At 39.1% G+C, this 11,971-nt stretch overlaps 1 protein-coding gene, 1 long non-coding RNA gene and 1 pseudogene across 8 annotated transcripts in view; 2 read left to right on the top strand and 1 right to left on the bottom strand.

Moving 5' to 3' along the window:
* Positions 1 to 458, top strand: part of LOC148718823 (uncharacterized) — a 3,316-nt pseudogene extending 2,858 nt beyond the window's left edge.
* A 3,427-nt stretch (positions 459 to 3,885) lies between these two features.
* On the top strand, positions 3,886 to 5,248 carry LOC148718822 (uncharacterized). Its single transcript, XR_015994151.1, has 2 exons — positions 3,886 to 4,524; positions 4,950 to 5,248. It is a non-coding gene; the product is annotated as an uncharacterized LOC148718822 (long non-coding RNA).
* The window catches only part of LOC111331048 (transcriptional repressor NF-X1), a 37,707-nt gene continuing 30,721 nt past the window's right edge, over positions 4,986 to 11,971 (bottom strand). For 4 of the 7 annotated variants that reach the window (XM_088741592.1, XM_022936072.2, XM_022936073.2 and 1 more), the window contains 5 exons: positions 11,867 to 11,956; positions 11,064 to 11,130; positions 7,734 to 7,879; positions 7,187 to 7,297; positions 4,986 to 5,308 (listed from right to left, as the gene is read on the bottom strand). In XM_088741592.1, the coding sequence (XP_088597718.1) occupies positions 5,236 to 5,308; positions 7,187 to 7,297; positions 7,734 to 7,879; positions 11,064 to 11,130; positions 11,867 to 11,956 (487 nt within the window). In that variant the 3' untranslated portion in view covers positions 4,986 to 5,235. Of the gene's footprint in view, positions 5,309 to 7,186; positions 7,298 to 7,733; positions 7,880 to 9,249; positions 9,314 to 11,063; positions 11,131 to 11,866; positions 11,957 to 11,971 lie in introns of those variants that run through there. The other 3 variants (XR_015994147.1, XR_015994148.1, XR_015994149.1) reach the window with 3 other exon arrangements.

Genomic DNA, 11,971 nt, shown 5'->3' with positions numbered 1-11,971 from the left:
AATGGGAAGATGAGCAATTTCCCAGTATTTTAGTAGTAACATGGACAAACCTAGAGCAATACTTATTTATAGGATGCAAGAATTCAAAGGAACAAATTAGTCATAGATCTCAGGGCTGGATGACCATATCTTTTGTGGTAAATAGGCCCAATAGAATTTGAGATTCTTCATATCACAGGGAAAAAAGGTGTTTGCTTTAGTGGTATATTATTGGTAAATATTGGGAATTAATTAAATTTTTACCAGGATAGTCTAATGAAATTATTGCCCTATTTATTGCAAAGATGGAATCAATACCAAATTTGAACAATGGGATATTGTCTGGTGGTGGTCCAACTGACATTGAGATAATTAAATACCAATATTTACCAGTGACATACCACTTGGAAAATTAGTTCTTTTTCTGTTTGCATGAGTTGTTTGATAGTATGCAAGTTTTTGTTTTTGTTTTTTTGGCTTTTTTTTGGGGGGGGGGGGCAGTTTGTGGGGGTCTCCTTAAACAGGGGTGCTTGTCCCATTCATAAATTGGGCAATAAATTACCCCCAAGTGCTATGCCTTTAGGGTGTTCAAATTCTTTCGTATTCCTGAGGGGGGGGGGGGGTTCAGCTAGGGGATTTATTGATACTGACAGAGCTTCATAGTTTCACTCACAGTGCTGTCAAGAGTTACTAGATCGAAGATATTTCCTTTTTTAGGGAAAACTTAAATTTTTATTTCACATTTCTCAGGGTGCGAAATCACTTAGCCCCACCTATTTTTTGCCATCTTTAAGGGGCTGATTTCTGTTTTAAGAACCCCTCTAATTGTTATGGAAGTTTCCCTCCAGCCAATTAAATTAAAGCTTAGACAGGTGTCCAAGATGGTTAGTGAAGAAAAAAATACATTATTTTCAGCCAAGATACTTTGTCAAATCATTCTACTGCATTATGCTATTAAATGGTACACTTAACCAGTTATATTATGCCTAAATTTTTTACCATTCGTTTGTGCATGGGAGGGGGGCATTTTGATAACAGAGCTGATGAATATTTTCAAGAGAAAGAGGGAAAACAAAAAAAAAAACATATTTCAACTGAAAGAAGTTCATTATAAAGTTAGGCTTGGGTTCCTGGAAACTAGGATCACACATGTATGTTGTTCAACAGACATTCTATTCGGCTCCACTATTTCTGAACCATCCTTAGAAAGTAAAATACCCAGTCAAAATGGGACTATAGGAGGGCATAAGTTAACAAGTGCTGAACACACCCTCAGAATTCGATCAATTAAAGGAACTTGAAAGTCAACTGTTCCACGGTGATTACTGGAAAGAAAATCTGTTGAAAGTATACCTTCTAGGATGGTGTATTTGCGGCGGAGCAGCCCTATTACCCTCTCCACATGGATACGTACGTTGGCAATGCCTCTGGTCTCCTCAACATCAATAGGGTCCAACTGTTTCAACCCTTTGGTGTAGACAGGGATCACCAGCTTAGCATGCTTTAGACTGAAACTTTCAGAAATGGTGAAACCCCTGTCGGCCATAACTAAATCACCAGGCAGTAACTTCTCCAAGAAACCACAGTTCTCAGTGAGATGTTTGTCTGATGCGCGACCTCCCCATGCCTTAGACACAACAAATTGTCCCTTGAGGTGTGATATCAATTAGTATTTTGATGGTATTGTGATGTTTATACGAAGAAAATGTTTGAGCTCTAGCAAGAAGATTAGAAGGCTTTTCGATGAACACCTCAAAACGGTCAATGATTACTGTCACCTTGTTTCCAAATGAATATCTGAAACACATAGGCATAGTGTGCCACAGCTGGTACCTCTCTGGCCAGTACACAAGTGGGGAGAGCCTAGCATCCATAATTCGAATTCAGGAAGGAAAAATCACTGAAGCTGTACTAACAGAAATAGTAAAACGGTAGGCCAAGTCTTGAAATGGGACGTTAAGCCGTAGCTTCATCAGAACAATTACAAACTCTTGAAATTTATCAAGAGTAAGGCTTTTCCTGTTCACAGAAGGTGCAACATGTTCGAATGTTTTAATCAGCACTTCGATGGACGGCAGCCTCGTATAAAACCGCACTTTGTCGTCGGTATCGAAGAAATCTCTTCCAGGTGCCTTATAGCCACAAAGTCTTTCAAATAAATACTCAAACTCTTCAGTTTGAGTCACTTCACTGGCAGCAGTTGGTGCCACTTCGGGCTCGATCTGTTTGTGTGGAGGAATGTGCAAACTCTTTAGTTTCGCACTTCGCTCTCTGCTCATCGCAAAAGTTATCTGTATCCATTCCATCAGTTAGCTGTTCCTCTGTAGTTTCTGATGTACTAGCCCCAGATTCAAAGTCTAAATCACAGATGCGATCACTGCGTTGTTCTAAAAGTTTTCTCTTCTTTGTAGCTTCTTGCTCTTGTTGTTCAATGGCGGCCTTCCGTCTCCTTTCAACTCTCTCAAATCTTTCTACAGAAGCTTTTAAGTCCTTTGGACGTCGATATTCTTTCTCTCCTAAATTTAGGGAGGGTACCCTGTCTGGATTGAATTGATCGAAGTCCTTCGAAGGCTGTCCTTGGTGAAAATGACGACCGCAGACTCTTTCTGTCTTGAGGATATTCTTCTCTGCAGTGTCGCCACGACTTACTGCACTGATCCACTTTTCCCTACGCTTTCTAGTCAGTTCCTCGTATTCTTCGCCTTGGTTAGTGATGATTTTGGGTATCCGAAAGAATCCAAGACCTTTATGTTTGCTACTTTTGGATCCACATCCCCACACAATGCATAAAACCATAGTTAACTCTCATACGTTTCCTCACAATAGCTCCTCTTTTCGATCAATTTGTTTCCTGTCGAGAGACACCAACATGGCGGATAGCAACCGTTGTCAAGCAAAAGGTCACGTGGGTGAAAAGCAAGAATAGCTGTAATTGCTATATTGCTATGTGTGTGTGTAGGATATTGATTAAATCCAAGGTATGGTATAGTATTGGTATTGAGGACATAATAGGCCCCCATATACGACCCACCATACGAGTGATATTGACCATACCGCTGACAAGGGACCAAAACGACCCTTGGATGTCTTCTGGGATCAAAATTGTGACGTCATATACAATCTCGTCCCCAGGGGTTTCTCAGTCAGTTTTTACCCAAAATACCTTCCCACAGTCCCTAGCACAACATGGCACGCTCGTAGCTCGTATGACGTGCTCAACGCCCTATGAACATATCATCGTCAGTGAACCAGACAAGCCAAATCAAGTGGTTTGATTTCTGTTTCCCGGCAGCCATGTTTGATTTAAAGTTAGAAAGGAAGGAGGGGTAATAATAATAATAAAGAATATAATACGTTATAAAGGGGTCGAGGGGGGGGAGGGGGCAAGGGGTAAATTTCTATTGTACCACCTCCTGCCTTCACCTTTCTTTTGATCGTCAATCCCTCGCTTGGTAAAAATGACCTTCTCTTCCCAGCCTGCTGCTACTGTAATAAAAAAATGGCAGCGTTAACTTTCACCAAGAAAATAGTGAGCACTCGCTCACCAAGTTTCCAGCGGACGTGCCACCAATAGCGATATTCCTAAGGTGGCTGAACACAGTTTTTGATACCTGTGTTCCTTTAACCATTTTCTCTAAAACCCTTGATATCTCGGTCGCCAAAACTGTCAGCAAGCAAGTAAACGACACAAACGTTGTTTTTTGATAGTCAAGCTGACGTGGGTGCCGTTGGCATGGCGACATGAAAAGATTTTCTTTATAATTTGCATGCAACGAGCTTGTAACGATACTCACAAGCTAACACCATTTTGCTAACAATTGAACAGAGATCTTTAATTATGCCTCGTTGAAGATTCACTCGATTATCTAGAATTTCCTTTGTTAAGAATAATTTTTTTTCGTTGCTTATTTCCTTAAGTATTTTCGTGCCAAATTTCGTGAAATTCTAATGAGTGGTTCTCAAGAAATAGGCATATTTCCGAGAAAGCAATTTTCCATTCAATCGCAATTTTTTACTTACTACGAATGCGCTACATTTAACTGAGTTCTTCGAAAACGACGAAAAAGCTGAGAATGGCGGAATTATTTGCCCCGTTAAGTTTTCTAACATGTCTTTGTAATAAAAAACTAAAGCTATCAATCACTGCGCCAACTATAAAGAAAAAATTAGCATAGATATTGCGGGTACGTGTTGAGTAAATAAGATGACCACTCTTTTAACAGCATGTTTGTTTTTTTGCAGTCCTTGTGCGCGCACTGAATTGCATCAGCAAAAGCGCGCGCGAAAACTGTGTTCGGCCACCTTCACGCTGCTGAGACTGACCTTTTAGAGCTCAAATGACTATGATCCGCGCCAGTGAGTTTTTTTGTTTTATGATGAAATTAAACCATTCTTCTCTTAACGTGAACAACTGATTTTTTGCAGTTTCATTTTACAGAAAATGGTTAGCACCGTTAGCACCCGTTAATGAAAGAGTTCTCAAGGCGTCTCAATCGGGACAATGTTATCCACCTGAATCGCCGTCATCGAAGTTTTGTACCAACGGTAATAAAGTTTGTTTTACATGTTACGTATGTTTAACAGTCTGTTTCTTATATTAAATGCAAACATAACCTGCTCCAAGTAGGTTTTGTTCATGAAACGTCCATTTTTAACGCGCCATTACCGAATGTAAGGCAACCGAAAATGCGGGGTCTGGTCTGTATCATCAAGGTGCTTTCTCAGTATTGCACTGAGCATAAAATCACGTAATCAGGCGAATAAGTACAGGACGACTACTAAATATACAAAAGAAGGCGGGAAACAGAGAAACGGCATTCAATGTACGGAAAAGGCTTGTGGAAAAAAAGCATGAACTTTTTAATCACCCTGGAAGATGAGTAGGGGCAAAATTACGATTTTCCTACATGTATGACCATGCTGATGCTTGTAGTTTTATAATGGTGACCGTTGTTCACGTTGTTTTGTAGCTCAAGCAGATACAAACCAAATCAGCAACATGACACTCATAATAATAGAGTTTATTGGTAAGTCTTGACTCCCATTCCACAAAATTTAGTGTACCATAACCTAGCGGTAGCTCGAATCCTAATTCTTAAGGCATCAGAAAATACTTACTGGGGGTTTATAATTCTTTTAAAATAAACGTTAAGAGAGTAAACAAATTATAAGCAAAGAACCATAAAGATCACACTTCAGTTCTTCTCCTAACTTCTGTCTCTAAAAGTTCATTATCTCAAGTTAACATCCTGTAAATCAGTCTTGGAAATCATCTGCAAAATAATCTGGAAGTTGTGCCCATGCGCCCTTTTTTCTCTCCTGAGACAACCTGCAAACGAAAAGGTTAGTCAAGAGACAAAGCTTTTACTGTTCAAAAGCGAAAAAAAATTTCCTTATGCGAGTGGTTAAACCAGTAGCGTAGAACCACTTGCACTTACAACAGAGTTAATTTATTATCGTCCCAACAACAAAAGAAAATCAAGGATTTAAGCATAAGCAATAACGTTAAAAAAACAAGCATCACCACCCTTTTAGATTTGTTGGCTCGACATCTTCTTTCATTAGCACAGTAACAGATTTTAATGTTAATAAAAACGTGCAAACACTAATTTGTGCCAGTTGACTAGCATTTAAGCTTACAGTATGTTACCCAATTATCACGCCACCACCAGCCACAGACCGAATTGTGTCGACTCCGCCTTACTAATTTCTGGACCGCGAAAATTTCAGAAAGAAGTCTGATTTGAGAGTTTTGACGGGTTCTTTGGTCGTGGGAAATTCGACTAGGATGCCCCCATCTTCAATTATGCTTCGCAACCTGGCCACTTACCTAGGAGATAACGAACAGACGTTTCCATACTCAAGCCGTATCAATTGGAGCTGGAAAGCGGGCCAAATAAGAATAGAGCGGTCGGAAACCATAAGAGTAGTTGCTCGTGAACCGTGTATTTAGATTCTCAGCATTAGAGTTGAAAACGTAAATTGGACAACGGTAGCCAGTCGTTTCGCCAACGTGTCAGTTCGCCAACGTATGAGGTCGATTTGTCAGTCTAAAGTCTAAAGTCAGTTCGCCACTGCTTACGTGTCAGTTCGCCAACTCCAAAATAATTGTTATTACAAATGACCATGGGAATAAAATTTAAATTTAAAAGTTAAATAGCTATTGACTCCCACTATATTTATTTGATTACGCGTGAAGAAGTGTTGTTTATCAGTCCCTTGTTGCACTCGCATAGCAACAAAGTCAAACAAAGTCTGTTGATCGATCGACGGTCGATCATGAACCTTTAATTCGCCCCATTTCCCCTCAAATTTTTAAGGTTACTTTACTGTTAGTCATTAACTTTTGCAAATTTGATGGCTCCTAAAGGAGCCTTTTTCTTGGTCGAGGCTTTTTTTTTTTTTTCAGGTCTTCAATTCCCACGAGCATAGTCTACTGGGTACAAGCCATGGATGGTTTTCGAATCTTTTTCAAACACGATTGGCCGTCGATCGATCAACGGATTTTGTTTGACTTTGTAGCTAGGCGGGACGGAGTGCAACAAGTGAATAATAAACAACGCGTAATCAACCAAATTATTGGGAGTCAATAGCTATTTAACTACGCAAACGTTAAATTAAAATGTTTTACAGTAGGTTTATACTCAAATGGGTAAAAGCATTGGATGGTTTTCAAAGTCTTTTTCAAACACCATCAGCCGTCGAGGAAATGAGAGATTGGGGAGAGAGAAACGAACGATTTCAAACGATACTAACCTACGAACACCCGTGAATACATCAAAAGTAAAATTTTATTCCTCTGGCCATTTGTAATTACAATTATTTTGGACGTTGGCAAACTAACATATAAGCGTTGGCGAACTGACAGACATTGGCGAATCGACCTCATAAGTTGGCGAACTGTTCGTTGGCGAACTGATACGTTGGCGAAACGAATGGCATTCTGGACAACAACCTAATTGGATTACCCCCTTGACAAATTACTGACCTGCTTTCAAAATGACGTCTTGAGCAGAATATAAAGACAATTCTTTGAACTCTAAAAAGCCAGTAATTATAAAAATCTTGTATATAATTTCTATGGTGCAGATAAAAGTTATGTGATTTTTAGGGGTTAATACTTCTGCTTGAAATGTAATTTTCCGTAGACGAGTAATATTGCAAACACAACTAAACGAACTTGACGTGAATTAAGTCCATCACTAACTTTTTTGAAGACTCCTGTGTTGAGGGCAGGAATGGTATGGGCTGAGGAGGCGGTGGGTTGATTTCTCTCTCTATCTGTGATGACAATCTTGCAGAAGGAAGACGAGACTCCCTAAAAAGGCAACGACATGCCCTATAACTGATTACATAGTTAGCGATATATTATTCAAATAGTAGAAAAAGGCTGATGAAGGCTAAAAGGCCACATTGATAATCAGTAAGCAGACCAGAAACGATGTTTGAAAACGATTCAAATGGAAAACTAGATGAAGAGGACATACTGTGTGAGCTCAAGAACCTCGCCACCAGGAATTCCTCAGTCAGGTCTTACAAGATGGCGTGCAGTTTATAAAATAGCAGCCGATCTACGTACAGCAGGTCACACCCCTTATGTTAAACGAGGATCTCTGAAGTCAAGAAGCCACAATTCATGGAATTGATCGCCATTTGTCTTAAATTAGGTCAGGACTTGAAGACTTCTGCAGCACACCCCATACCCAACGTTCTCATGAGTACCTTTCCCCCCACCCCTATTTCAGGAGACTCACTTTGTAGCAGTTACAACAGTGTTTCTTTTTGGTTCTTGATCATAGCTTCTGGTTGCACAGTTGTAAAAAACAGCGAGTTCATGAATGAGCCGTCTTTGATTTGAGGCCATCGGTGGAAAGGAATGGGTCCTTTGAGATGTTGTCGACTGAAAGGTAATAAGAATGAACTTCACCCTTGATGTTCACATTTAACTAATGCAATGTCACTTATATAAAGTAGCGGTAAATATACATCTTTCACTGAAACCGAGATAAATAGTTGTTTTGACTATATACCACACCGAAACAAAAAAAATTAGTTTATTTCCGTCAGCGTACAGAAAACATTTCGTAAATTTAACTCTTGACTCGCAAAAGTACTTGCCAATCATTTCCATACTAGCACATCAGCGCGCGCGAAAAGCACCGTTCACCTGTGTGGTATATACTACGTTTCTTTATATCTAGTGACTTTTTAAAAGAAATAAGCATTGCAGTAATCCACAAACTTGAAAATGTAATTTTTGGCAATTAGGAGAGATTAATTTTTTCGTGGCACGTTTTCAGATTAATAGCATTTTGGAATAACCCTTCTTGCAGCGGTATGTAGATTATCTATTTAATTATTTATATCTCCATCCTTTCGTAATTGGCCTCTTTTTTGGGTTATTTACCCAACACAGTATTCAGTAATCTGTCTTTTTGGTTGATCCCTTTCCTAAAGGTTTCGTGCCACTGCATACGTTTCCACATATTTCTTTGCTACTTCTCCTGCGTGGATTTTGAGTGGCTTTTCGTGTCTGACGTAATTATTCTCCATAAATTGGATGATTGACTGACTAGCCCTAGATAAATTTGCCACATCGATTGCCTCGTATTGGAGGAGTCAATTTACTCTCTCGTACTGAATCATTGAAAGTCTGAACATTACTAAACAGGTAGCTTAGACTCCTGCACACAAGGTTGCAACTTGCACAAAATAGGTATGCAATATGTACATAGTCGGAAATGCAATGTGAAAACTAAAGCCATCTTTCGACTTGAAATAAGGTAATCGGAAAAAGTGTTTCATATAACAACAATATAGATAGTGAAGATGCATGAGAGAAGATAAGTGTTGCAAACGCCATAAGTCGTCTTCAATACAAAGATATCTTCACTTCAATTCGAGACTCTAGCCAAAGACAGGATGCAAACCTCAGTTATGACGAAAATATTACTGAGACTGTTTCAAACTGTCCAGTTAAGTTAAAACAAATCATTAGAATTAAGCATTGACAAAACGCTGCTGCTACTTATGAATGCCTTCGTTTTTTGGCAAACTATTATATTGATCAAATGTTTGGAGCAATTGACCACTTTCATAAATGGCTGCCGGATTAATATTCTTTTGTTTAAATTTAAATTAGCCCTACTGGCCTCGTTCTCCAGTACAAAATTCAAAAGAATACATTATCTCAAGCGAGGCCAGTAGGGCTAATTTAAATTTAAACAAAAGAATATTTATACGGCAGCCATTTATGAAAGTGGTCTATACCAGCAAAAGGTGGTTTGCACGTTACGTCATGGCCGCCATGTTGGAGGACGTAAACAATGGCTCCCTATTAAAGATAAACTTAGATTAAATGATGCAGCAATGGTTTTCAAGTAATATATCAAAAACTAGTGCGATTGTTTCATTGGAGGTGCCAAACAGCGGGACACAGATGGAATTTATTGTTTCGAGGTGTTTGGAACCCCTGATGAAACACGAAGCGCGAGTTTTTGAGATGGCTTCTCAAATGAAACGATAAAAAAATATGCAGTGATACACTTACGTTAATATGCATGCATGATTAATTGTTTTGGTGTAGTTGGTGTGTGACCGTGAGTGACGACGGAGCGGCAAGATTTAGGAAGCCAGAAACCGTTTATGAAGAACGCGTGTTAGTTGAAAAGCTATTCTCTCGTTTACCAAATGTAAGAACAAATAGGCAGATGGCGAATGGCAAATTTCTCAGTCGGTTACAGCTCCCCTTTGCGATCCAGAGGCACTCTTTAAAGACCTTGATTTACTCAAGGTCACACAGCCTTCTATTTTCATTGACGAAAAAGATGTAGTAACCTTAAATTACCAGCTTGGCAAGTTTGTGACGGAGATGGCCAAGAAGTTGGGGGAGAGAATCCACCGAAGACCGTTCATGAAACAATATTTAGGTCATTTTTGGAATTGTTGTTAACGATGTATTAATTATTGAAAATGCTCATTAAAATGCAAGTGTTTGATCTGAGATCAAAACCATGTTTCGTTCATTGGGTATCAAGGTTCATGCAATTGACCCAAATATGCCTCATTTATTGGCTGTTGCCACATGAATTATTAATGAACTTGAGAACTACATTAATAATCTCGCCCCAGATTATCTCGCAAATAAGTTTAGACTGCGTTCTTGTGTTCATGATATGCAAACTCGATCAGCTAGTACCCTACTATACCTTTTTGCTGCCCTTCCACTAGTCAGAGGTTTTTTTCGCTCATAGAGGAGCGAAACTGTGGCACTCATTAAGCAGCAATCTTAAGTGTTTAAAATGTCCCAATAAATGTAAGTATTAATGTACTAAGCTGCAATTAGGTTAACTTAATCATTCAATATTTTTATTTTTAATTAGCTGTAACTGTAGTTTGATATTCTTCACATAAGTTAACTTTCATTACGTCGCATAAGTTAACCGTAACAGGAAAATCTGTCAACAATAGGAGTCATTTGCGAGTTGAATAAAATCAGGAATAATTTGCCACACAAGATCAGTGTAAGCCACAGGCGATTCATCTGCGACATTTCATAAATGTGAACCAACCTTTTCAATACTGGCAAATATACCGCCTCTAAATAAAACAAAGGTACGGTGGTGCGCCAGAACAATTCCCCTTGAAGCATCCTCGAAATTTCCTGACTACTAAATAAACACGATGCAAGCCAACGACTCGCCTGTATATTGTTGTAAAAATTCCCCTTTGCACTTCCTTGCACGCGCAGTTGACATTAATACTACTTCTTAGAAATGTTCAGATCTAGTTATTAATGACCGTTCAGTTTTGCTCGGGGTAATCTCAGTCTCGCTCAAGACAAGTCAGCCGAAGACGACAGTCAACACCGTGCCAAATACATCCATGTATAAGTTTGCATAACAAATGTGACACCAAAAAAAAGAAGAAACGGAGGGCATTTTAGAACCCATGTGCTTAGTGCGCATGAGTAATAACCACATTTCACGTCGAATTTATCAAATAGTGAAAATTATTTACAATTCACTGATCTGTTCGCCCTCACACATTGTTAAACAATACACATTTCTGATCTTAATTCTTACCTTCAGAGTAGTTTGAACAAGATTTTCCAGTGCCTCTTCGACAGACTTTGCAAATTTCAGATTTTGCCTATGATTGTTCAGGAAAAGAAAATCAATAGAATGACCCGTTACGTGTACACAACGTGTGGATAGTATGACACCAAACAGAGAACTGAAAACACTATGCAAACTCCACCAACCTACTTGCAAGGATAGGGGCGTCGAAAGAGTGGGCTTGCATGTATGTTCAAATATTTCGCGCGCTGTGATTGGTCAATTTCGTGGACCGCAATTAAATCTAAAGCAGGTCTGACGCCAAAACCTGTCATTATTCATCGCCAATTGATCTTAAATGTAGTGAGCAAACAAATGTCTAAATTCTTTCTTTCCTCTGAAGTAGTGTATTAAAACGAGCTAAGGAACAAACGAACTCTTTTAAGTTATCTAACTTGAAGAGTCTCACGCACCGCACATCTTACCTAAGTCAGCCTTATAAGGAGGAAATTTGGTCGGGTCCTTTACCTCGACTAGTAAGAAGCGACTAGTAAGAGGAACTGAACTTTAATTCTGATCAAAATAACGGAAAATAGTGACACACATTCCCTTATTTGTATGCCTCTGGTTCGGTACATCTTAGTTTGGAAAAAAGAGGTAACTGTGTCAGTTGTTTGATCATTATCAAGTTTGAATATCAAGAATTTCTCTGACTAAAGGCAACACCATTAAGGATTTTGTCTGAAGCTTCTTCTATTAGAAGTAACTTTCCATTGACCTGGAATTGGTCATTTCAGGGCAAATTCCTGTCAAGATTCAACATCACCTACCTAGCTTCCGTCCAAAGGAATGGTGAAAAGCGAAATGACACCTCTTGGGACAAATCAGCATTTTCAATGTCAAGTGCTTCGGCCAACCGTCTGTTGAAAAGGTAA

Source organism: Stylophora pistillata, chromosome 12 (assembly GCF_964205215.1).
Source record: "Stylophora pistillata chromosome 12, jaStyPist1.2, whole genome shotgun sequence".
Classification (NCBI taxonomy): Eukaryota; Metazoa; Cnidaria; class Anthozoa; order Scleractinia; family Pocilloporidae; genus Stylophora; species Stylophora pistillata.
Note: the sequence above shows the minus strand (reverse complement) of the source record. Positions and strands in the feature narration are given on the sequence as shown.